Here is a 27295-nt window from a genome sequence, read left to right as displayed (position 1 = left end):
TTGGTTTTCTATTGTAAATGTACTTACTGCTCCTTATTGCTGCTGTTGTTAACATTGAAAAGTGCAATGGCACCAGGCAGGTAGTGCTCCCTGGAAAATGAAAAAGTACAGTGAAATCATAATAGTTACCATCTGCATAATGCCATTAAAGAACAGTCTTTTTAAAAAAATGGTTTTTTTAATGTTTATTTATTTTAAGAGAGAGAGAGAGCATGAGCAGGGGAGGGACAGAGATAGGGGGAGAGAGAGAGAATCCCATGCAGGCTCCATGCCTTCAGTGCAGAGCCTGACGTAGGGCTTGAACTCACAAACCATGAGATCATGACCTGAGCCAAAATCAAGAGTCAGATGCTTAACTGACTGAGCCACCCAGGTGCCCCAAGAAGTCTTAAAGAACAAATTATCAGGGCAGCTGGGTGGCTCAGTCAGTGTAGCAGCCGACTTTGGCTCAGGTCATGATCTCTCTGTTCACGATCTTGCAGTTCATGACCTTGCGGTTGGTGGATTTGAGCCCTGTGTTGGGCTCTGTGCACACAGCCCAGAGCCTGGAGCCTGCTTGGGATTCTGCATCTCCCTCTCTCTATGCCCCTCCCCCATTCGTGCTCTGTCTCTCTCTCCCTCTCTCTCTCAAAAATAAATAAACATTACAAAAATTTTTTTCAAGAACAAATTATCTTCAGTTACTATTGTCTAGACAAATTTTGAAAATGTAGAGCCTCCATGAAGCTTGAATTGCTAAATATCAATGCGATGAACCAAAGTGATTAGTAAACACCTATCAATCAATGCTAGCACCAAAAATTAGCATCCTCCATGGCCTCAAGTGAGGCAACTTGGATGCCAGCAAGACATCTAAGACTTAGATTGTCAGAGAAGATTGGAAGAGAAGAAAAGACAAATAAAAAACACTGGGGAAACTGAAGGTTGTTGGTGGAAGCAGAAATAAGAGAGAGGAAAAAAGGAGGGAGAAAAAGCAAAGAAAAAGTAAATATGTCCCACAATACGGGAACTCCTGATCCACACCAAAATCACATTCGTGCCCACACCCTTAGAGGCACGTGTGTGAAGTTCTCATGAGTGCTTTATTTCCTACCTAAGGATTTTTAGCTTTTCTGTTCTAGCTAGTCACTCCTGTGCTCAACTTCCCTGAAAGTAGGGGCAAATGGGATACAGCATTTCAGAGGATGACAGCCAACCCTTCCCACATACCATTGCCTCAGGGCCCTGAAAGAAGGATCAGAAAGGCGGAGGAAGTCAGAGAGGACTGAGGCATCAGGTTCTAAAGGGGCAGAGACCAGTCTCAAGGGAAATGATCAGCAAGAGTGTTTGTGACTCAAAGCCCCGTGGGCATCGATAATCATCAGCCTGTGCTTTCCACGAGAGGAAAAGAATAAGTAGCAAGTTACTCCTGAGATCCTGCACAGTGGCTGGGTAGCAGGAGCATTGCCAAGCCCACTAAATGGAGGAGTAGAATACCATTCTTTCCTCTAAATAATAGCTTAGAAAGAGATACGGAGGGATAGATTATACTGCTCACCTCTGTGTTGGTCCCCTTCTGCGTGAGTTATTTCTAAAGGAATCCCCTGCATGGGGGGTTTCATTCTCTGACTCTTCAAACATGGAGGCACTGTCGTCATCATCATCATCATCAGAAAAGGAGCTACAGTCCAATAGGAGGCAGAGGTGAATTAGATCAATGTTTTAAATTATTACGAAGGAATAACGTTTCTCATTAGGAGGACCACTGCCTCATCTTTTCTCCTTCCCTCTCAAACTAACATATGACGCTTTTTCTTTTTTTTTAAGTGGGCCTCACACCCAGCACGGAGCCCAATGTGGGGCTGTATGCCATGACCCTGAAATCAAGACCTGAGCCAAAATCAAGAGTCGGATGCTCAACCGAGTCACCTGAGTGTCCCTACCCCCATTTTAACTAGAGGGAAATGAGAACTTCTAGAATACATGGAATTAGATAGAATATATACATAATTCAGTGCATACTACTGAATTGTAGTTGAGAAACCACTTTCTAGGTCTTCCATATTTCTATTACTTGACGCATTGATTAACATTAATATTTATCAAATAAAAAGTATGATATCTATGTTTTTAGGTCACATTATACATTTGCATGGACTAACCTGTAATAACATTTCTTTCCACGAAAAATAAATGCAATATATGTGTATAAATGTCTATGCATTCATGGGGTAGCCACTTTAAATTATACTTCTAAAACATTCAGCATATCACACTATTATTTTCACATTCATCTATGGCAATGCCACCCCTTTAGATTTGAAATGTCCCATGAGAAAAGGCCTGGCATAAGTGCTTCTAAATAATCACCACAATAATATCTCTGTTCACTTGTGAGACAAGTTATGCTGTTCCAAAGTATAAACACATTCACGAAATTAAATAAATTACAAAGGGTAAAGTCACAAATTAAAAGTTAAACTGAAATCAAGCCTAGTTAAATTTATTAGCGGTGGCTGGTATTAACAATGCATGGATTTACCTGCATGCTCCATTTTCCATCCTCCTTATTTCCTTTTCAATATCTGGAACAATCACATTGGGAACGTTTATAAAAGAGAACCGTGTATTGATAATATTTTTCTTCATGGTTAGTTGAATATCTGGGGAGAAAAAAGTCTTCTTAGTAGAAAGACTATATATTTACATATACAATCAAAAGTTCCACTCTACCATTCATCTAAGGCTCTCATCATAATTTTATTTCCAGTTATATATAGGACTTATTCTCTAATAGAATATAGATGTGGCCTAAGCCCTTCATTACCACTAGCCAGTTTTTTTGTGTATTTTTTTTTAATTCAAGAATATATCAGAGGTGTAAACTTTTTTTTCTTAATTTTGGATTTACCACAGCTTTTTCTTTTAATGTTTACTTTTATTTTTGAGAGAGAGACAGAGCGCAAGCAGGGGAGGGGCAGAGAGAGAGAGAGAGAGAGAGAGAGAATCCGAAGCAGGCCCCAGGCTCTGAGCTGTCAGCACAGAGCCCCCCACACGTGGCTCGAACTCACCACCCGTGAGATCATGACCTGGCTTAACCCACTGAGCCACCCAGGTGCCCCTGAATTTACCCCAGCTTTAAAATATTCAGGCAATGTCGTCAGAGAACAAAACTATAGGGACCTCACATACACATCAAACAAGTAATAAAAAGCAGTAAAATAAAATACCAAAATGACTGTAATCAGCTATGAATTTCTACAAGCATTCCAAAAAAACAGAGCGGGGGCGGGGAGGGGGGGTTCTTGAGCGGTATTTAAACTTTGGAGGAAAAACTGGATGTGACCCACTTAGCAAGGCCCCTAAATGATTACATATAGTGCTCGGCTTCTCGTGCAACCATCTCAGGCATCAGGAGAATGCCCAGAACGGAGGGATTCTGCATTCCCCCAGGTACGTCCTACCCCGCGGCAGTTGGCAGTTGGAGACCAGCCTCTGGCTTTTGGACAGACGCGCTGAATGTAGCGCAGGCGCGCTGCGCATCACCTTCCAGGCGAGGCTCTGCAGTCACCCAGAGACCACGCCACTGCCCTTAGCGACCTCTCACGGTCGTCCGCTGGCCTCCGGTGTGCTGCAACCACGTCGCCTGGAACCTCGGAGAAGTTCCTGGTGGGCACGAACGGTGTGCCTGTGGGGAGATACAGCTGCTGCTTTGCGACCATTGACTTGGAAGCCTGGGGCGCCTCTCCTCCACCCCGCTTGCTTGGCAGTTACCGCGCTGCCCTCTGGGCTTTTCATCCACAATGGTGTTTCCTCCAAATCTGCCTGGAGGAAAATCCCTCGAGATGGGTGCTGGGTGTCCATCCCAGCCTCCCCTCTCCCAGACCAAGTTTCCTCACTCTAAAAGCTCCCAGTGTCGGCAGGAAAAAAAAAAAAAAAATCAATATCCGGTCACTCCAAGAAAAGTGCCACTGTTGACCGGCTCTTGTATTGAAGGTGTGTGCCATGGTCTGGGGATGAAGACCCAAAAAAGGTCAAGGCGGTGAGAGGAGGACTGTGGGGTGCTAGACAACTTCAATACCTCCCATACCTCTCCCTTCCCAAGATGGCGGGTCATCTATCCATCCCCTACACCACAACACACACCTAGCCTGCACTCCCAAGTTTTTATTGTATGACTTGGGGAGATTTCCTTTGTTATTTTTCTACCACTGAGTTCTAGGTTTGGGCAGCAAATTTGCCTTTGTTATTAATAACATAGAAAAGCAAAAATAAAAAATAAAAGAGAGAGAGAGAGCGAGAAGGAATCATTTGATATGGAAAAAATGTATAAAACACTTCATTCTTTATAGTAAAATATGTTAAGGAATGATTGGCTTTTTGGGGCGCCTGGGTGGCTCAGCTGGTGAAGCATCGGACTTGATTTCAACCCAGGTGATGATCGTAGGGTTCATGAATTCAAGCCCCACATTAGGGGCTTATTTATTTTGAGAGACACAGAAACAGCATGAGGGGTGAGGGGCAGAGAGACAGGAGGAGAGAGAGAGGTGCAGAGCTGGACATGGGACTCAAACTCACCAAACTATGAGATCATAACCTGAGCCAAAACCAAGAGACAGCTGCTTAACTGACTGAGCCACCCAGGTGGCTAATTATCTTGACTAAAAAGTTCCAGAACAGAATATGTATCTTGATATCAACATTGTCTTAACAGATACCTAAGTGTGGTTTGGGCTTTATACAAATATTTTTAGCATTGGGGCACCTGGGTGGCTCAGTGGGTTGAGTGACCGACTTCGGCTCAGGTCATGATCTCACGGTTTGTGGGTTGGAGCTCTGCGTTGGGCTCTGTGCTGACAGCTCAGAGCCTGGAGCGTGCTTCTGATTCTGTGTCTCCCTCTCTCTCTGCCCCTCCCCAACTCATGCTCTGTCTCTCTCTGTCTCAGAAATAAATAAACATTAAAAAAATTTAAAAAACAAAACAAATATTTTCAGCATTTTACCCTCAAGCATGGTGACAACCCTTGGTTTGAGAGAAATGTTTGATTCGTGTTAAGGAAGTCTCCATTTATTATTTTATCAATTTTTTTAAAATTAGAAATAGGAATGAATATTGATTTTTATTAAAGAATCTCTTACTTTTATAGAAATAGTACTTTTCCTTTTAATTTTTTTCTATTAACATGATGAACTATATTAATGAATTATTTTAATAGTTATGAAGTAAACTCTTCTTGATTATGGTAAATTCCTCTTTTCGTATGCTATTGGAACCTAGCTGCTAATACTGTATTTTATTTTGCATTTTTACATTAAAATGTTTTGCATTGTATTAAAACACAAAATTAGTCTGTTGCTTGGGAAAGGGTTTTTAACAGTAAATGTTGATGTTTTTCATATACTTTTCAACTCTTTTTGGTATCATATGATTGTTAAGAAGGCATCTGAAAAGAATGAAAAGATTCTTCTTTTAGAGAATTCATTGCTTTGCTGGTTTTCCCGAATATGAATTTTAAATCAAAATTTGTGAATCAAAGAGAAACAGCTGCTTTTAAAAATAAGTTTCAGGGGTGTCTGGGTGGCTCAGTTGGCTGAGCATCCGACTTCAACTCAGGTCCTGATCTCACAATTCCTGAACCCGAGCCCTGTGTCGGGCTCTGTGCTTTGGATTCTGTGTTTTCTAGTCTCTCTTCCCCTCCCGGAGCCGTACTCTGTCTTTCTCCCTTTCAAAAATAAATAAACTTTTTTTTTTAATTTTTCAAAAAATAAAGTAAGTTTCAGTTTTCATGTTTAGCTGAATCACAAAAATTTCTCACTTAAATGAGGATGTAAAAACCCGAACAAAGATAAAGCAAGCAAATGACAGGGAAAATCTTATGGAGAGTTCAGGAAAAGTTAATTTGGAATATAAACTATGAATTCCCAGGAAGTCATCTATTCTATTGATTGACATCAGGCTCTAACTTGGGTTCAAATCCTGACTCCCTCACTAGCTGAATGAACTCAAGTGAGTTTTTTTTAACCTTACTGAACCTCAATTTTATCATCTATAAAATCAGAATAATAAAATCTCTTTTATATCCAATAAAGATGTTGTGAACCCCCAATCTCAAATCCACACATCCAAACATAATTTAGTATGCAGCAGTGATTCTCTAAATTTAGTAGGAAGGATACCTGTGAAACTTGTTTAAAATGCAGATATCACGGCCCTGCTCTCAGAGTAGGAATTAAGTATGAATTCAAGTAGACACGAATCTACAATTTCATCAAGCACCATAAGTAATTCTGTTTCAAGGGGTTCCTGAGTCACACTTAAAGGAACATTACTCTATGCTATTGATCTTGGTGCACTACCCCAGTCATATCTGTATTTCTGGTTATAGTAGCGAGAGACATGAATTAACTATCAGGAATGGCTTCAACGTCGCTGTTACTTCTCTGACATTTCAGATCTACAAATCTGAAAACTTTAGAATCAATTCCTGAAGACAAATTTCACAAACAACTATTGTAACAAGAAGTCAACTTCATAACAGAATGTAAAAAATATAGACTTTGATTTGAAAAATGGTCTGTAAAATTCACTATGTTAATAGAAGAAAGATGAGAAAAGTCATATGATAATTTCAACAGATGAAGAAAAGGCATTTGACAAAATTCAACACCTATTCATAATACAAAATCTCAGCAAATTCAGAATAGAAAGGAACTTCCTCAACCCAATAAAGAACAGGTACAAAAAACCTATAATTAACAACATACTTAATGATAAAAGACTGAACATGTTCTCCCTAAAGTCAAGAACAAGGCAAGGATATTTTAGAGGTGTTCAACACTGTGCTGTCTCTTGCAACAAGCCCCCCAAAATATTTAAATATAAAAAATAAAAGATATCCATATAGTGAAGAAATTAAACTATCTTTATTTGCAGATGACATAATAGTGTATTAGACAACCCTAAAGAATCTACAAAAAGGGAAATTGAACAAATCAGTAAACTTGGTAAGGATAAAAATCAATGTAAAAGTTTCATTTTCTTTCTGTATGTTAGCAATGAATAAGTAGAAAATGAAATGAAATTGAATATATACATAACAAGCAAGTAATGTCTACGTCCAATTCAATAAATAAGTACTGTATACAAAGTTCTCTGCCAGATGCTGTAAAAAAGAAGCCCAAAGAGGGGCACCTGGGTGGCTCAGTCGGTTAAGCGCCCAACTTCAGCTCAGGTCATGATCTCGCTGCTCGTGTGTTTGAGCCCCATATCAGGCTGTGTGCTGACAGTTCAGAGCCTGGAGCCTGCTTCAGATTCTGTGTCTCCCTCTGTCTCTGCCTCTCCCCTGCTCATGCTCTCTCTCTCTCTCTCAAAAATAAATAAACATTAAAAATAATTTTTTAATAAGAAGACACTTCTATATGAACAGGTATTGAAAGTCCTCAAAGATATAATATAGTATCATGTGCAGGGAAAAAGGATATATAATTTCTTGTGTGTGTGTGTGTGTGTGTGTGTGTGTGCACACGCATGCATGCACATGTGTAGACAGAGGGAGAGATGCCACAAGAAATTGGTACCAGTGATTACCTTCCTCTAAGAAGGGGAACTATGGATGGGACTAGATGACAGGAGAGGAAGAGGGAATATTTTGTACTTTTTAAATTTCGTATCATATAAATTAGGTACTTAGTGGATACACGTAGTGACCCTTATTTCAAAATGCAAAACAGTACAAAAATGATATCATCCATAGTTCTACCACCGAGAATTATCGGTACCTTTTGCCTTTTGTCAAATTTGCATCCACACCTTTTATGGTAAGTGAAAAACAATAAAACTTTATGCCTAAAATTACAGCCCTTTAAGAAATTGCCACCTCCCAGTGCTGTTCTTACTGTCCCGTTCCCTACCTCCCAGAAGCAACCACTACTGTAAATTTGGGGTGTGTTCTTCCAGACCATTCTCCTTCCCACCGCATGCCTACATATGCATCCATCAGTGTATAGTTTTGGACATGTTGTTTAAGCATGTAAAGCTTCACCTGTGTATAATTTTGCAACTTGCTTTTTTCACTCAAAATTATGTTTTGAAAAGTATGCTAATATACAGAGCTTTTTCCTTTTATAATATTGTTTGTAAATATTGCAGTCTACGTGTATCGTATTGTGCTCCTTTTCTCTATGTGTATTTCTTCTCTCTAATAACGAAAGATTGGTTCTTTCTAGTGTTTTGTGATTGTGAGCAGCGCTGTAGCAAAATTAAAATTCCTCTGCATGTCTTCTTAGACACATGTGCGAGAGTGGTTCGTACGTACATATCCAAATATGGAATGGCTAGTTCTAGTTTTAGGTTATTAGAGCCAGCCAGATCACTGCCCGAAGTGGAATATCATTTTATGTATCCTGCCAACCCTATACAAATGTGCTATATCCCCAACATCCTCACCAACCCTTTCTGCCGCCAAATTTTAAGGTTTTCCCCAATTTGATGAGTAAAACTTTTTTGATTTGCATTTACTAGTAAAGTGGCAAAAGTCACATGTGTCCATTGGTCATTTGGATTTCTTCTTTGTGAATTAGATGTTCATATTCTTGGCTAATTTTTCTTCAGTTGGATTCTTTCACCCATTCAACATGGAACATGCATTTAATAAATGGCTGCTAGGCATCAGACATTATTACTATCCCCTAAGTGAATATGCACCCCGATTCTCTATTAATTGTACTTTACTTTGCTAAAATAAACATAAAATTCTGCCATCAACTAATGTCATTTGTGTACTTTACTAATTTGTAAGTCCCTTCAATCACATAGCAATACGTGTTTACCGGTATATGGCTTACAAAGCAATCTGACTCCTCTAATCTCAGTTAACTATTATCTCTACTATGTCGTGATCCATAATGGGCTGTATTATGTCACCCAAGCACTTTTATACCACTTCTGGATAAAATTGAAAACTGACCTGAGAAATTCATTTTGCAAGGCCGGCATAGTACACAGACTTTGAAGCATCATCTTTACTTTTCTTTTTTTGAGAGAAAGGAAGAGAGAGCATGTGGGCACACAGGGGCAGAGCAGAGGGAGAGGGAGAGAATCTTAAGCAGGCTCCATGACAAGTGTGGAGCCCAACGAGGGGCTTGATCCCATGACCCTGGAATCATGCCCTGAGTCAAAATCAAGAGTCAGATGCTCAACTGACTAAGCACCCCCCCCCCCCCCCGGCACCCAAAAACATTATCTTTAAAAGAGGATAGTTACATATTAAGCAGGTCAGAGCACCCACACCACCTAATTATTTGAAGAGGGCCAAGGATGATTCAGCTTGTATAAGGATTGCTGTGTGCTGGTGCTTTCTGGAGTAGATTTCTTTGTGAATGTTCCAAATGATTATCATAAATGATGTGTTTGTTTTTCGGACATTGTTATATTGGCTCTAATAAGTAAAATATGTACCTTCTAAAATAAATGATGTGCCCTTCTCCAACAGGGCAAAGCTTTTCTAAAGAAGGCACTCTCATCTGCCGGGGCAACCAGTAAAATTCAGCCTCATAGAAGAGTGCAGAACTATATGCACTACACTGTAAACAACAGTTTTGGAGCACTCTCTATTGTTCTCTGTATTATTCAAGTTTTATACAATAGGCATGTATTAACTTAATAATAAAAGGATAAATTTTGATATTTTTTTCTCTAAAGAGTATAACGTAACAACTTGTAAAAATGTTCACACTACTGTGTCAAGCAGGAAAAAACAGATTGTTCAGCAATATTTATAATATCATCCCATTTTATTAAAAATTGTGTATATGTGCATACAAAGGGTAAGCACTTAAATGTTAAACATGTTTTCAGTGGTGAGATCATTAGCGTTTTTACTTTCTTCTTTGCGCGCTTCTGCATTTTCTCCTAATTTTTTTTAATTAATTTTTTATTTTTATTTTTATTTTTAATTTTTTTTTTAATGTTTATTTTATTATTTTTGAGACAGAGAGAGACAGAGCATGAACGGGGGAGGGGCAGAGAGAGAGGGAGACACAGAATCGGAAGCAGGCTCCAGGCTCTGAGGCATCAGCCCAGAGCCGGATGCGGGCTCGAACTCACGGACCTCGAGATCGTGACCTGAGCTGAAGTCCGACGCTTAACCGACTGAGCCACCCAAGCGCCCCCTAATTTATTTTTTTAATGGGAAAAAAGGTAGTATTCTTAAATGGAATTTTGTTTCATAACAAGAATAATTAGTGTCAGCACTTTTTCTTTAAAATAATGTTTCCCAGTCCTTGCCCAATCTCAGTATTCAGTTGCAGAGTTAAGGTTGTTGCTTAATATTTAATAATCCTCCCAGAGTTGTGTAACCATCCAGAACAGGCTTTGCTGGCTGTACCACAGGCAGCCAGTGCCTGGAAACAGCCACTACCTGCTTGGCAAAGATGTTGGTTCTGGCCCCAGCTTTTCCCCAAATTGCCGGTGAGATCTTGGCAGAGAGATCTCTCTGAGCTTCAGTCGCCTCTGCTGTAAAGTGGAGATGATAATACCTGCCCTGTCCATGGTAATGATTGATTCTCTATGGGGGGCTAATGAAAAAACTCACATAAATACCTCGAAAGCAATATTGAAGGGCTATATAAATGCAAATTGATGATACTGTTATGTAATCTCCAAGCTCAGAGAAGTGACCATCAACTTTCTCATGGAGACAAAGAGAGTTAAATGATTAAAATAATCTTTCTTTAAACCCTTCCCCCTTGAACTATCACTTTAAGAGGTCAAATTGGTCAGAGCAACTATTTAATAATTATCTTTATAGGATTATAAACAACCTGTAATTCCCATGAAAACGAAAACAGAGCTGGCACAACACTGTTGTTCTATCTGCCTTTAACAAACATTGGGACCCGACAGGCTTGCTAAGTCACTTGTTACCAACTTATGAAGAAAACACGATTCTTTCTCAGGAAGAAACAATTTCACCAAGGAGGCCGTAATTATTATAATCATTACCATCCCCTTCAAAATCCACAAAAAATTTATAGAGTGACCATCATAGAATAAAATCTTGATTGATCAAAAGCCAATGAACAAAACCAGCAAGTAACCAAATAAATACATCTTCCAATATTCCCTTTTTTTTGGCTAAAACATTTTACAAGAAAACACAGTGATAGAGAGTGGTTTAAATGTCAGAAAATGTAAGCGCATTAGAGCAAAAAATTGTGTCTTGTTCACTCCTACATTCCCACTGACTAGAGATCTTTCAAATAAATTTAAAGAATTGATTTTAACTATAAAGTCATATATATTATGACATCGGGGTATTGCAAAACCCTATATCATTGGAGAAAGTTTTCTTTAAAATCAATACATTCTACTGATCAAGGGTAAGAACAAGGAATTTTTTGCAATGGTCGGAGGCTTTAATGTGTTATCTTTCTACTTTCTCCTTTAAATCAGAAAGCAGTCAGAATTCTAAAAACTGACCCCCCCAAAATTAATAAATATATTAATAAATTATGAATTATATATATTATACATAAAGAGAGAGGGAGAGAGAGAGATGAAGAGAGAGAGAGGGAGAGAGAGACAGAGAGAGACTATATATTAAATCATTTCTTTAGCCCTAAGCATTTACTTCTTGGTATGTACATCTATGGTTGCATGTGAATGTCCCACTTTTCCAATATTCTCTAAGCTACTTAAGGACAGAGAACTTCCTTTTTCTCTGTATATGCCCTGGGACAACACAAATACAAACTTTATGGAAATAACAAAAGTGAGGAAACATAAAAGTCAAAAAATACTTAGAACTCAGCACTTGAGGTCCCCTGGACTCTAATTATATGGAGATTTTGTCAGTCACAATGAGTATTTGAAATTTAGGATAATTTTTTTCCTGTTTTTTTTTTACAAATTTATACCTGTACCCAAAAGAAACACCTTAAGACTACTGACATTTTTACTTGCAAACCATTTGCACAGAACGTAATCCAATCTGCACTCAATATTTTTGCTTCTCAACATTTGGTGAGCACAGGCCGTGTAAACAGCAGCACCGCGTAACTCGCTGAGTTGAGAAGGCGAGAAACAAAAGAGGATGGTTGTTGATGAAGACAGGCTTCCGGGCCAAGAAAAGTTAATAAGAGAACCAGGTACGTAATAAAAATCCAGTGGGACAATTTTGTGCGTGTGCAACACCGTACAGCAGGGAGATTCACAAAAAGCTTTCCAAAGCAGGGGATATGCACCTGGATTTTGAAGGATGAGTAGTTTGCCAGACAGGAGAGGAAATGAGCATTTTTGGCAGAGCAAACAGCATGTGAAAAAGGTAAAGAAAGAAGAAAAGAGCAAATATTTCTAATGGCTGGAAGAAGATGCCTGGGTGTGTGTGGTTCCCCTGAGCACTCAGATAATGGGGAGCACTTATTATCAGAGCGTGGATCTTTTATGATGATCCCTTTACAGCGGTGTCTTTCCCACCAGCCTTGAGAGCAGGTACCAGTGAGCTCTAATTTTTATGTCTGCAGCACTTTACATAATATCTGGCTCATAATAAACAACCAAAAAAATTGTTTTATTTTCGTTACTTATTGTATTGCACAAACACCACATCTACACTACATGTAGAGGTAATAAACACCTACACCCCATCATCATGTTAAAGACTGCACTTAAATAACTATTTCTACGTCACTACAATGTGTACATTTATTATTCCCAGTTGCCTTTAGAATAATGTTCCCTGGAACACAATATGTTTTAAAAAGATATTTCATTAAATGTATGAACTAATTTTGGGAGAATCAACATGCTTAATATATTAAAACTTTTAAAATTACATGACAAGGGGGGCACTTGGGTGGCTCAGTCAGTTAAGGGGCCAACTTCGGCTCAGGTCACGATCTTGAGGTTTGTGAGTTCAAGCCCTGCATCAGGCTCTGTGCTGACAGCTCAGAGCCTGGAGCCTGCTTCGGATTCTGTGTCTCCCTCTCTCTCTCTGCCCCTCCCCTGCTTGCTCTCTGTCTCTCTCTCTCTCTCTCTCTCACTCATAAACATTAAAAAAATAATAAGAAAATAAAATCACATGACAAGGGACATCTCATTTATCGATGGCTTTAAAAATCTACTTTGTAAGTCTTTATAATTTTCTTTCTTTTTTTTAAATTTCATTTTTAAGTAATCTCTACATCCAACATGGGGCTCGAACTCACAACCCCGAGATCAAGAGTATCATGCTTTTCCAACTGAGCTAGCCAAGCGCCCCAAGTCTTTATTATTTCCTTTAAATAAGCATGTACATTTCCTATTAAATGCATTATACATAGTTAAATTTGTATTTGTAAATAAGATCTATTTTTATTGTATTGACTAGGAACTATTAATTTACATATTTATTTTGTAGCCTATTATTTTATTGACATTTTTATTAGTTTTAATAGTCTTAAATTGCTCCTTTGGAGTACTCTGAGTAGACAATTGTATCATCCATAGGTAATGATAATTTTATCTCTGAAAACTGTATTTATTTATTTTTCTTGTCTTATTATGTTGAATACAAGTCACGGAACAATGTTAAATAATAGATACCCCGGCACTCCTTGTTTTATTTCAGACTTTGGAGCTTCTCCTATTTTTGCCCGTTGATTTCGGATAAATTATTTATTATGTTAAAGAGTTTTATTTTATTATTAATTTGCTATCATATCAAAAATAGATGTTGAATTTTATCAGTTACCTTTTTATCAACTAAAACTATATGAATTAAAGCTAAATTTGTGTACCATGGAACGTTTGTTCATGTGAGAACAATTAGGCATAATTATAACTATTTGTCCCACATGTAGAGTGGACAGAGAATGTAGCCTGTATACTTTTTTTGCCTATATTAGCATAGTTCACAGCATAGTTCAAAATCTTCGCACAACGGTTATCTGCTGAAGGGAAGGTACATTACATTTCTCCTTTAAGGGGATGTGGCTGTGGGAAGTTTGGTTAGTGCCATAGCCAAAACTTAAAATATGCTATCCAAGTTCTCGTGTACTTTTACCCAAGGTGAAAGGTTCTGGCATTATGTGGATTTATTCCTTAGACCTATTGATGAGGACACAGTAAGAAACAAACCAAAGTTTCTGGCTAAGACAATGCCTTTCACATAATAGGTACTAATTAAACATTTGTTGAACAAATTATTGAGTAAAAATTTTTAAGTTACAAGTGGCTTTTTTTTGGAAGAAGTTCTTGGACTCTTTTCACTTTTGCCCATAATTTTTCATCAATTGAATTTTTACTTCCTAAATTCAATGTAGACATTTGTTTTTATAGAAAATAATCTATTTTATCCAGATCTTTTACACATATTAACATCACAGCCTAAAAAATTACCTCCATGAAAAGGAAAATCTATAATTGCTATTTTTCTATCTTCAGTTAAAGAAGTTTTTGATGATTCTTCCCCAACCCCCAAGTTTACCCTCAGTATTTTTTTTATTCCTAAGGGTAGGGTCTTTAATATAAACTTTACTTATTAATTTCTAACTTTGACTGTTGGCAGAGATTATAGCCTGTATGCTTTTTTGCCTTACCGAGATCATTTTGTGACCAATTTATAAACATTCCAAGTGTACAGAAAAGAGGGTGTACCCTCTATGATATATAAAGTGTAATCAATAACTATTAGGTCTTTTATTTACAGTTTCTCTCTGATGCTTCCCCCCCCCACACACACACCATCCTGTTTTGTTTGCCTGCTTGATCTAACAAAGACATGAGTGAAAGATGTTTATGGAAAGAATGTTAAGCAAAACAATGAATGTAATTAAATGAATCAATTAAGGGTTATATAAATGAAAAAAACCAAAATGTCAGAAGCCGTGTGTTTATTAATAAGAACATTTTAAAAGCTTAGTTTAACAACACCTCGCTTTGTAATACATAATGAAATGACAAGTATTTATAATCTTGTATTCTTGGCATAATAAAAATGATAAAGAGTAGTTTTTAAATTTATAAAAATAAAACATGACAGTAAATAATAATAGTTTTTAAAAGTCTAATTAAAATATACTGACTATCATGGAGAATTAAAAGAAGGCAAGGTGATTTCAGTTCTGTCTCTATCACATGATAGTAATATTTTACCTTGAGGAACCCTCTTAATCTCCTTAGAACACTTATTTATCTCTAAAAGGAAGTGTGCAGGTTGCTATAATAATGCTTAGAAGTATCTAACACTTAAGAAGCTCTCAATGAGTTGAAGCTCATGTTTTCAGGAATTAATTTTTTATTAAGATATATACGAATTTAATGGTGCTCAATCTTCAAACATTTTTAAAGAGAAAGAAAACCTGGCATAAGACACTTCCTTTGAAAAAAGACACATCTGCCAAAGTTATTGTTTCTGACTTCTAAAAATGAACTTGAAATTTGCAAAAAGCAGGTAGTATTTACTGTTGTGATATTCTGATTAACAGATCATATTACCAGGTATTTATTTATTATTACTTTTAACTAAAAATGTATTTTAGTGTAATATTCATTTATCTGACAAAACTACAGAGAAGTCAATAAAGATACAAGCAATCGTTGCTATAAATAGAAAGCATGTAACAGAAAACAAAGCAAATGCTGATACTCAAAACAGAGGTGTAAACATATGTGAAAATACAACAGTAATTACTACTGGGCTCTTACCTTTGGTTGCTTAAGCAATGTATCTGTGTCTTCTAGAAACAGAAGTCAGTAGTATATCCAAAACAAACAGGGAGATAGTGCAAATCTTGACATTGTCAAAAGCCAGGTCCTAATTTTTTTTAAATAATAAATATACAGATCTTTTTCCTTTCTTTAAACATGTGAAAACGGCTAGTTTTCTTAATCATTCCCAAAGAAAGAAACTATTCTGTGGCATTGCCAAAGGAGGATTTTCATGAGTCGGTATTGGATTTGCGGATTTATATACGGATGAAAATAACAGCAACCAAATCACCATTATCCTTAGCTGGAGCTGGAGCTCATTAATATGTATAAGAGTGAAGGATAAAAGGAGGTTTCTCAGAACTACATACACCTCTTAACAAATCTGAAAGTAAAGTTAGCCAAAGGTAATACTGCTTAATGGATTTTATTAAAATGACACTATCAATTCATCCAGGGTGAATTCTTGAAAGAATTGTTTAGGTTTTTACAAAGTATGATTACATTTCTAAATACAGTGCCATCATATTAAAAACTATTAAACTGTAAATAGGGTGCATTTATTTATTCATTGATCTGTTTATTGTGTATTTTGTGAAATAATTGCATGTGTGAAATATACCTGGGCAAGAGATAAAAATAGGGTAAGTCTGAACTTGCCTGAAAGAGTAATTCATACTTCAGCTATGAAAAAACACTAAGATATGCCAGTTAGCATCTAAATGTTATTCTAATGACCCCAAAATAAATTTCCTTAAGAATTTTTAGTGCGACATTTGACAGTTTACACAGTTACAAAACTTTGGCTTTTGACTGAAAATAGAACAGCATGAAATAAATACTGTCTCTATTTAGCAAAACTGCTTTCATTTCAAACTATCAGCTCCAAAAATACATCATTTGTTTTCCAGTGCTTGAACTATTTGTCCTGCTGACTAATTAGCCATCGAACAACCCAGTAATGTTTATTGTTTCAGTTAAATGGCCTCAGCACCCAACGGACTTCAAGGCTCCCAAAAGGGGAAATACCCCACGATGCTTAGCAGAGAAAATGAGTCCAGTACTGAGTACTCTTTTTCTTTTGGAAAGTTGACTTTTGGGCTTCAGGATTTTTAAAATAATATTTAATTTCTAATCATAAAATAACATGTTTCATAAGATTTGGATATTATAGAAAGGAAGAAAAAATACTGAAATATATTCTTACCCTACTCCTATTGTTATCATAATCAATATTAACATTTTCATTTAGACATTCATATAGATAGTTTTTATATAAAATCATTCCGGTTTTCTTTAATATTATATTATTGTCATTTTTATATTACTAAGTATGTCCTACAGCATCCTTTAGAAGACTGCATAATATTTTATCTTCCATTATTCCATAATTTATTGACTGATTTCCCTTTCATTGGGCATATTTCCTCTAGTCTAAATTTTTCAAAGTGAATGTCTTTATTTTTATTTTATTTTATTTTATTTTATTTCATTTATTTCATTTATTTTATTTTTTTTATTTTTATTTTATTTTTATTTTTATTTTATTTTATTTTTATTTTATTTTATTTTATTTTTATTTTATTTATTTTATTTTTTTATTTTATTTTAAAATATTTATATTTTATTTTATTTTATTTTTATTTTATTTTACTTATTTATTTTTTTTTTTAATTTACATCCAAGTTAGTTAGCATATAGTGCAATAATGATTTCAGGAGTAGAATCCAGTAATTCATCCCCTACATACAACACCCACCCCAACAAGTGTCTTCCTTAATGTCCCTTGCCCATTTAGCCCAGCCCTCCAACCACAACCCCTCCAAAAACCCTCAGTTTGTTCTCTATATTTAGGAGTCTTTTATGTTTTGTCCCCCACCCTGTTTTTATATTATTTTTGCTTCCCTTCCCTTATGTTCATTTGTTTTGCATCTTAAATTCCATATATAAGTGAAGTCTTATGACATTTGTCTTTCTCTGACTAATTTCGCATAGCATAACACCCTGTAATCCCATCCACATAGTTGCAAATGGCAAGATTCCATTCTTTTTCATTGCCAGGTAGTACTCCAGTGTGTGTATGTGTGTGTGTGTGTGTGTGTGTGTGTGTGTATACGTATATATACCACATATTCTTTATCCATTCATCTGTTGAATCTGTTGATGGATGTTTGGGCTCTTTCCATACTTTGGCTATTGTCAATAGCACTGCTATAAACATTGGGGTGCATGTGTCCCTTTGAAACAGCACACTTGTATCCTTTGGATAAATACCTAGTAGTGTAATTGGTAGGTAGTAGGGTAGTTCTATTTTTAATTTTTGAGGAACTTCCATACTGCTTTCCAGAGTGCCTGCACCAGTTTGCATTCCTACCAGCAATGAAAAAGAATCCCTCTTTCTCTGCATCCTCACCAGCATCTGTCGTTGCCTGAGTTGTTAACGTTAGCCATTCTTACTGGTGTGAGGTGGTATCTCATTGTGGTTTTGATTTGTATTTATCTGATGATGAGTGATGTTGAGCATTTCTTCATGTGTCTGTTAGCCATCTGGATGTCTTCTTTGGAAAAGTGTCCATTTGTGTCTTTTGCCCATTTCTTCACTGGATTGTTTATATTTCTTGGTGTTGAATTTGATAAGTTCTTTATAGATTTTGGATACTAGCCTTTTATCTGATATGTCATTTGCAAATATCTTCTCCCATTCCGTTGGTTGCTTTTAGTTTTGCTGATTGTTTCCTTTGCTGTGCAGAAGATTTTTATCTTGATTAGATCCCAATAGTTCATTTTTGCTTTTGTTTCCCTTGCCTCTGGAGAGGTGTTGAGTAAGAAGTTGCTGCGGGCCAGGTCAAAGAGGTTTTTGCCTGCTTTCTCCTCTAGCATTTTAAAAAAATTTTTTTTAACATTTCTTTATAATTGAGAGACAGAGAGACAGAGCATGAGCAGGGGAGGGGCAGAGAGCAGAGGAGACACAGAATCCAAAGCAGGCTCCAGGCTATGAGCTGTCAGCACAGAGCCAAACACGGGGCTCGAACTCACAAACCACGAGACCATGACCTGAGCCGAAGTCGGATGTTCAACCTACTGAGCTACCCAGACACCCCGTCTCCTCTAGTATTTGTATAGTTTCCTGTCTCACAGTTAGGTCTTTCATCCATTTTGAGTGAATGTTTTTATTTTTAAATCATTATATATACTTGTGATTACTATTTTCTTAGAAATGAGATTACTAGATTAAAGTGTATTACCATTCTTATTACTTCCAATTTGTATTGCCAATATAATTTCCAGAAATCTGTTTACCTGTTTGACCTCACAACATTAAGTAAAAGATTATCATTTGTAATTCGTTGACTTCCTTCAATTTTTCAATCAATGTGTTACCAAATATACTATTTTAACTTACGTGTTTGCCATCTTGTAGTTAAAAACATACCCTTTAAACTGCTAGAATGGGTGTGTTTGATAAATCCACTCTGTTATAAACTTCCTCCAAACTAATCAATGTAGCCACTTTGGTCACAATTTAGTTTTATGCTAAAATGTTATTGGGTCAGTCTCTTTAAGTAGAGTTATATAATCTCCTTAGGAAAATAAGCCCCTTCTTTGAATAATAAGGCAGTATCTCAAACCCATCTCAGTGAAATTAATTGTAAACATTTCAAAAAGCATGAAATGGTAATAAATGTTAAAATCACCCATATAAAGGATAGTAAGTAATGAAGAGACCCACAAAGGGAAATTCTCAAGACAGAAAGGAATTTAACTTTTCTCAGTGGTAAATAAATGTTTTAAAACTTAACAATCCTGTGGGGTAGGTACTGTATCAACTTCATTTTACAGAGGAAGAAAGGAAGGCTGGGAGGTGAAGTAATTTCCTCAGGGACAAAATAGCTAGTATTGTGTCAGAGTTAGCTGAAATTTACACCCTGATAGGGTTCCCAGATTCAGCAAATAAAAATACAATATAAGTATATCCCACATATTACTTGAGACAGACTTATACTAAAAAATTATTTGATGTTTCTCGGAAATTAGAATTTAACTGGGTGTTCTGTTTTTTATCTGTCAAGCCTGCAGCAAGTCCTATGTGAGTCCAGAGCACCACACTGCCCTAATATCTGGAAGGTATGAGCACTAAAATCAAATCAGGTCACCCATATCACCAATGTGTCTCTAACAGCAACAGTGAAAAGCATTGCATATGAGAAAACACTATTATTTGCATGCACTGTAAACCCCTTAGCATTTTATCTGCAGGTAAGTGCTCAAAAATTATAGTTTTTAACTATCAGTTTTTATATTATCGGTCTGCTCTTCACATCTAAGAAATTTTCTCCTTGAAGTATTTTAAATGTCTTAATCAGCCAGTTTGGATCTGGCTGGCCAGTCCCTTTGTGGACTTTCTTCATATTCTCAGCTAGATCTTACTTCTTGGGACTAAGGGTTTTCAGAAAATTGCTACTCGTTGTCTAATACAGAAGACTCTTTCAGCCTTTTTTTTAAAAATTTTTTTAAGGTTTATTCATTTTTCAGAGACAGAGAGACAGAGTGTGAGTGGGGGAGGGACAGAGAGAGAGGGAGACACAGAATCTGAAACAGGCTCCAGGCTCTGAGCTGTCAGCACAGAGCCTGCCCAGGGGCCCGAACTCATGGATGGCGAGATCATGACCTGAGCGGAAGTCGGACGCTTAACTGACTGAGCCACCCAGGCTCCCCAAGACTCTTTCAGTCTTAACGCTAGTGTTGACTTTGCCTCTGCCTGTCTTATGCCAATTATTGTTCCCCCATTTTGGGGGAAGGTGGTTTCTATGACACTGTGCTAGATTTAAGTGCAGAGGATTAGAGTCCCAGGCCTGAGTTTGCATCTCAGCTCCATGGTTCACTAGTTCTGGGACTTGGAGCATGGTAAGTGAACCTTCTGGGCCCCAGTTTCAGTATTCATGGAATGGACATGATAATATCTGATAGATTTGTTATAAGAATTAAAAGGAACTATATTAATATGAAGAATTTGTTTTACAGTCCCAAAAGCATAGTAAACACTTGACAGTGGCTAGTATTCTAATTTTTAAAAGACAAATAGCAGAATTAAGCTTCATTTATAATGAAATAAATTTGCCTGGTTTCGTTATTGTTTAATTAAAAAAATTTTTTTTGAGAGAGAGAGCAAGTGGGGGAGAGGAGCAGGAGGAGAGAGAAAGAGAAACTTAAGCAAGATCCACACTCAGCACAGCCTGACGAGGGGCTTGATCCCAAGGCCCTGTGATCATGACTCGAGCCAAAATCAAAAGTCAGACACTCAACCAACTGAGCCACCCAGGAGCCCCTGCCTGGTTTCTTTTAAAAGTTAAAAATGCATGTTTTAGTTAAGACATATACTAGGTTTAATTAGAGCAATCTTTTTCTAATCCTATCTCACATGTGAAAGACATAACTAAAATAAATATACCTAAAAATAAAACAAGATGACCAGATTGGGAATTTGTTCCCATTTATCTCCACAGAATATTCATTTTCTTATGGATTGTTTCTTACTTGAAACTTTATCAAATGACTTAATGAACTAAATAGTTGGAACAATCATTCTAACAAACCTTTCTTCCTCCTGCCAGCTTAACTCCTGGTTGACATCATGAAACTTCATAGAATTTGTTATAATTATAAAATAGCTCTTGCCCCAATGAATCTTAACGTGAGGTCATTGAGGGCAACAATCACAAACAATTCTTGAGACATTTATGGCTCAACTTAGTAAGTTTATTTAAGTAGTACAGGGACAAGACTTTTCGCTGTGTGAGGTTGGTGGTTATATACTTACTTAGTAACCAAAGGGAAGGAGGCATGCAGAGAGTATCAGATTACAAAAATGTCTTCAAATTTCTTTGCATTTCTACTCCTAAAACTACTTTTGTAAGATTCCTCTGGCGCTTATCACTCAGTTCAATATTAACTATTGGTGAGGCAGTGGTGAGACCCTTAAAGAATGTAGCAAACAGAACATATTTGATCCTCATCCGAACTATGCAGGCTTTAGGTCAGCTTTCTGGGCAAAGGGTAAACATTTTCCTGCTTCTGTCCTCATCAAATGTCTCTCTCTCTCCCTGTCCCTCTCCCTCTCCTTCTTTCTCCTCTCTCCCTCCCCTTCCCCCACACAAAATTCTTTACTCTTTGGAATGATTCATTTGTTTTATCTTCAATGCACCTTTCTTTTTACCAACTCTTACACTTCCTTCTTGTACCTTTCCACTCCAAAACTATAATTAAGGATGAAATGAATGTTACTGATTCTTGGGATAATGCGTAGTTGCTGTGTAGAGAAAATGACTTCATCTTTCTGAGCTTCAATTCCCTTATCTGTAAAATGAAAGTGTAATGCCTACTCCATTAGGTTTCTGTGAAGATAAATGGAGCATGGTTATAGCGCATACACCCGTTTGGTATACGCAATAAATGTGTGCTCCCGCTCTCTTTCCCTTTCCTCTAAGCCCTCGGACTGCACCTAAGCGGGAGCTTTGAAGCATTTTGCTTAAGCCTCACCTGTCCTCCATATGTTGTAATGGGACTTCGATAGCAAGGTACACGCAGCCATTAAATAACTGCCTTATGTAAAGCTGTAGAGCTATTATTTATACCTTCTTTCTAAATAATTTATTATATAATTCTAGTAAGTGTGACCAAATAAGTAATTCATTTTTTTTTAGTTTATTTATTTACTTATTTTGAAAGAGAGATAGAGGGCGAGCAGGGGAGCGGCAGAGAGAGAGAGGGAGACAGAGAATCCCAAGCAGGCTCAACACGGATGCAGGACTTGAACCCACAAACTGTGAGATCATGATCTGAGCCAAAACCAAAAGTCGAACGCTTAACTGACTGAGCCACCCAGGCGCCCCATTCTTTTTTTTTTTTTTTAATAAAAAAACTGTATTTTATGTGTAGAGCACTTAACAATGTGAAATAATAATCGTTCATAAAGGCATAGAATTTGTCCAAGTGTTTATTCGTTCATTGAACATGTAATTTCTAAGCACCACACTGTGCTGGGCACTGTTCTAAGGTTTGGGAGCATAATAAACAAGCCTTTTTCCTGGAGACAGTACACAGGAGAGAGACAGGCAAAAGAAGAGATGCTTATAATACAAGGTGCTCAGGAGCTGAGGAAGCACTTACAAGGAGCCCTAAGATTTGGGAAGAAAAGGAGCTAGACTGGAAGGCTGCCAGGGGAAAATTATCTCTGCTGAAATTGAAGGTAAGAAGGAATGTTGTTTTCATATATAAAACATACGTACGAGGATATTTTTCCAATTTACTCAGGCTAAAAAGGGTAAGAGTGTGTTTGATTTTATTTTGTTTTGTTTCCCCCTCCAATGTGATTAGCTTGACCTAGTCTATCAATGGATTTCTCTTCCTGGGACCCGCAGTAACCTTGACTGGTGGAAAGAACATAGCCACATTGGATTATCTGTTTTAGTAGGCTACTTTTAGTTTGGTTCCCAGTCTTGCTTTGTCAGCTCCCTCTAATCTTTATAATCCTATTTAAACTGCCTCTAACCACAGCTGCTCATTTGCATGACATTGACTCTGGTATTTTCATCTCAAAAATCATGTGATTTGAGGGATTCTGGCTCTTGACCCCAAATTATTAAATATTTCATAGTCTGTCTTCCAGCACACCAAGACTTTTAGCCAGAGTGCTCAGTGATGTCTCTTCAACGTTTATAACCCTATACATTAAATGTCATGTAATTCATTGTTTAATGTGTGTCTTCCAAGAACTGCAAATTCCATGGTGGCAGGCACTGTCTGTGCTTTTCATTACTGTGTGTCTACTGTCTACCCTCCTTCTATAGTTACTGAAATTACAAGATCCCCTCATAAATAATTATGCGATTTAAAATAAAGAAAATGTTTATTTTCTTTATGTTTTGTTTTATCAGCGGAATGGGAGGGATTCTTTTTATCAGGTTATGCTAATTTGAGGTAATCACATTAAGACTTCCCACAATGTCTGGCATAAATAAGGTCCTCAATTATATAATTATTAAGATTGTTATTATTTTACTGAGAAATAGCTCCTGATGCTCACTATTAATTAGTACTGTCACAGTGTCAAGTTTCTAGGTAAACGACATAATTAGATATAGAAAGGCTCAAAGAATTCAGAGTAGAAATGAATCTATCCTGGAAAAGTGAATGGTTGTACCAGAGGATTTTAAGTCTTTTAGGTAAATATGAAGACATTTCATATTTTCTAACTTTGTGCTTTAAATACGTCAGGATTTTTGCAGACTCTACAGTGGAAATATGGTTGCTTATTGCCCTTCCCACAACTGGCTTTGGATTCAGCTTTCTCAGATAAACCAAATCGTCTATATGACACCTAACTTTCTTTTTAAAGTTTTTTTCCTTATTTTATTTTTGAGAGAGAGAGGGAGAGTGTGAGCAGGGGAGGGGCAGAGAGAAAAGGAAACAGAGGATCCGGAGCTGGCTCTGCACTGACAGCAAAGAGCCCGATGTGGGGCTCGAGCCCACAAACCATGAGACCATGACCTGAGGTGACCTGAGCCGACCTGAGGTGACCAGAGCCGACCTGAGGTGACCCGAGCCGACCTGAGCCTACCTGAGCCCAGTCAGATGCTTAACCATCTGGCTTAAGCCACCCAGGCGCCCCTGGTACCTAACTTTTTTAATTTGGTTGCTTCTCCCACAGGCCCACCACTACCATCAGCAGGACTGAGGAAAGAGAATAGAGGCCTACATACCACATGCCTAAATATCAAGTTAATGAAGTATTAAATAAAATGTGTTTTGTCTTCACCTTGAAAAATATACCTTTGTAACAAAAATCAAATCCATAGGGGCGCCTGGGTAGCTCAGTCGGTTGAGCATCTGACTTCAGCTCAGGTCATGCATGGTCTCATGGTTCATGGGTTCGAGCCCTGCATCGGGTTCTGTGCTGAACGCTTGCTCAGAGCCTGGAGCCTGCTTCAGATTCTGTGTGTCCTTCTCTCTCTGCCCCTCCCCAGCTCACACTCTGTCTCACTCCCTCAAAAAAATAAATAAATGTAACAAAATTTTTTTTAATTTGAAAAAAAATCAAATCTATAAAATGATTGTTATAATGTTACTGAAACTTGGCAAAATTTCAAAGACAACTAGATTTTTTTTTTTTTTTAACGTTTATTTTTTTGAGACAGAGAGAGACAGAGCATGAACAGGGGAGGGTCAGAGAGAGGGAGACACAGAATCTGAAACAGGCTCCGGGCTCTGAGCTGTCAGCACAGAGCCCGATGCAGGGCTCGAACTCATGGACCGCGAGATCATGGCCTGAGCCGAAGTCGGCTGCCCAACCGACTGAGCCACCCAGGCACCCCCAACTAGATTTAATTATTGCACGTGTCTGGGTTGGTCTATTGATGGGCCAGGGATATTCATATCAGTAATAAAATAAAGATACACCTAAATGATAAGTTATTATATATTACACATAACTTATTTTCCTGCCTTTTCAGAAAAATTACTAAGTGCCTTATAACAATCAAGATTTTACATTATTTGTGTTCTATTGACAGTATGGCCAAATGAAATAACACTTTTTTTTTCTTTCTTTCTTACTTTGAGGTATGATGGACAAATCTTACAGGTACACAAGGAAAAGTAAGACATGATTGCAGTGAAAAGTGAAGACAATCTAACCAGAAAGCTTTCAGCTAATGTGGAAGCTGAAGTTCTGAGTGGGACATGCTTCAGGGCTGAAAGGAATGGTAATTAATATTCCTCCCCTTCTTCTTCACTCTCTCCTTCAACAAAATCCACACCCACTTCATAATCCTTCTCAGGGGCAGCCGTGTCCTCACAGGTCTCAGAAAACTCTCCTTCCTTCATACTCTCACCCGTATACCACTGAACAAAAGCACGCTTGGCATACATCAGGCCAAACTTGTGGTCTGGACAAGATCAGACCTCAGCAATGGCTGTGATGTTGCTCAGCATGCACACAACTCTCTGTACTTTGGCCAGATCTCCACCACGTACCACAGGCTGGTAATTAATGCCAACTTGGAAGCCAGTGCTGCACCAGCCCACAAACTGGATGGAATGCTTGGTCTTGATGGTGGCAATGGCAGCACTGACACCTTTGGGAACACATTGCCATGGTACAACAGGCAGAAAGCCATGTAGTTACCATGCCAAAGGGCACATTTCACCTGGTTGGCTGGTTCGAAGCATGCATTGTTGATCTCTGCTACAGAAAACTGTTCATTGTAGGCTTTCTCAGCAGAGATGACAGGAGTATTTGTGGGTAGGGGAAGTGGATACGAGGATAGGGCACCAGGTTGGTCTGGAATGTTGTCAGATCAACAACATTCAGGGCTCCATCTAATCTGAAGGAAGCAGTGATGGAAACACACTCTGGCTAATAAGGCAATGAAGTTAGTGTAGGTTGGGTGTTCAATATTGCACTTTCTATGGCAGATGTCATATATGGCCTCATTGTCTACCATGAAGGCACAACCAGAGTGCTCCAGGGTGGTATGAGTAGTGAGAATGGAGTTATAGGGGCTCAACTACAGCTATGGAAAATTCAGGGGCTGGGTAAATGGAGAAATCCAACTTGAATTTCTTTCCATAATTGACAAACAGATATTCCATTATCAGGGAGATGAACCCAGAGCCAGTTCCCCCTCCAAAGCTGTGGAAAACCAAGAAGCCTTGAAGACCTGGGCACTGGCCAGCTAATTTCCCAATTCGGTCCAAGACAAGGTCAATGTTCTCCTTGTCAGTGGTGTAGTTCCCTTGGGCGTAGCTATAGGCAGCATTATCCTTACCTGTGATGAGCTACTTTGGGTGGAAAACCTGGTGGGAGGTGCCAGTGCAAACTTCATCAATGACTGTGGGTTCCAGGTCTACAAACATTGCCCTGGGCACGTGCTTTCCAGCACCTGTCTCATTGAACAAATGTTAAAGGAGTCATCTCCTCCTCCCCACGATGGTCTTGTCACTTAGCATTTGGCCATTCAGTTGGATGCTGTGTTCCAGGCAATAGAGCTACCAGCAAGCATTACCAATCTGGACACCAGCCTGACCAATGTCGATGGAAATCTAGTCATGCATAGTGGCTATGGGTTAGCAGGTTCAGGCGACAAGAGCAGATACCAGGTCCCAGTTACAGCCCCCAACAAGCTAAGAGTCGAGGTAAGTAATGCACTCGAGTTAGATAATACTTTTTGAGTCATGGTAGAGTTTAGATCATTTTGTTAATTTCTTATGTGAGCAATCTTTGTACTGTTTGTCAACACAACTCATAATATGATACTTAGATTCAGAAAGAAATAATAAATTTAAATATCATGTTCAAACATTGCATTTGGCTCCTACAAATCACCTATACTATAGATCTTAGTTTTTGCTCATGAAAAAGTAGCTTGACTTCAAACTGGACAAAAGATATGAAATAACTATCTTCAAAATACTGGGCAACAGGCAGCACAGGAGTGTGATACTTGAGAGAAGTGGGGGGGGGGGGTGGTGGGGTGGGGAGGAATGAGTTGAACCCTGCCCAGAGGCAATTTCAGAATTGTGACACGAGAAAAAGGAAATCAGGCACAGCCCAATGCTCTTGTTTAATTG

At 37.9% G+C, this 27295-nt stretch overlaps 1 protein-coding gene and 1 pseudogene across 1 annotated transcript in view; both read right to left on the bottom strand.

The window, feature by feature from the left end:
* CNGA1 (cyclic nucleotide gated channel subunit alpha 1) overlaps positions 1–15927 on the bottom strand; it is a 33995-nt gene extending 18068 nt beyond the window's left edge. Inside the window, exons 1-4 of the mRNA XM_058722664.1 lie at positions 15665–15927; positions 2522–2642; positions 1538–1660; positions 28–90 (exon numbers count right to left, since the gene is read on the bottom strand). Coding sequence (XP_058578647.1) covers positions 28–90; positions 1538–1660; positions 2522–2628 — 293 coding nt within the window. The 5' untranslated portion in view covers positions 2629–2642; positions 15665–15927. The remainder of the gene's footprint in view (positions 1–27; positions 91–1537; positions 1661–2521; positions 2643–15664) is intronic.
* Positions 15928–25392: 9465 nt separating this feature from the next.
* On the bottom strand, positions 25393–26800 carry LOC131507621 (tubulin alpha-1B chain-like; annotated as a pseudogene).
* Between the last annotated feature and the right edge of the window lie 495 nt (positions 26801–27295).

The sequence above is a fragment of the Neofelis nebulosa genome, chromosome 3, assembly GCF_028018385.1.
Source record: "Neofelis nebulosa isolate mNeoNeb1 chromosome 3, mNeoNeb1.pri, whole genome shotgun sequence".
In the NCBI taxonomy this organism is placed as follows: Eukaryota; Metazoa; Chordata; class Mammalia; order Carnivora; family Felidae; genus Neofelis; species Neofelis nebulosa.
Note: the sequence above shows the minus strand (reverse complement) of the source record. Positions and strands in the feature narration are given on the sequence as shown.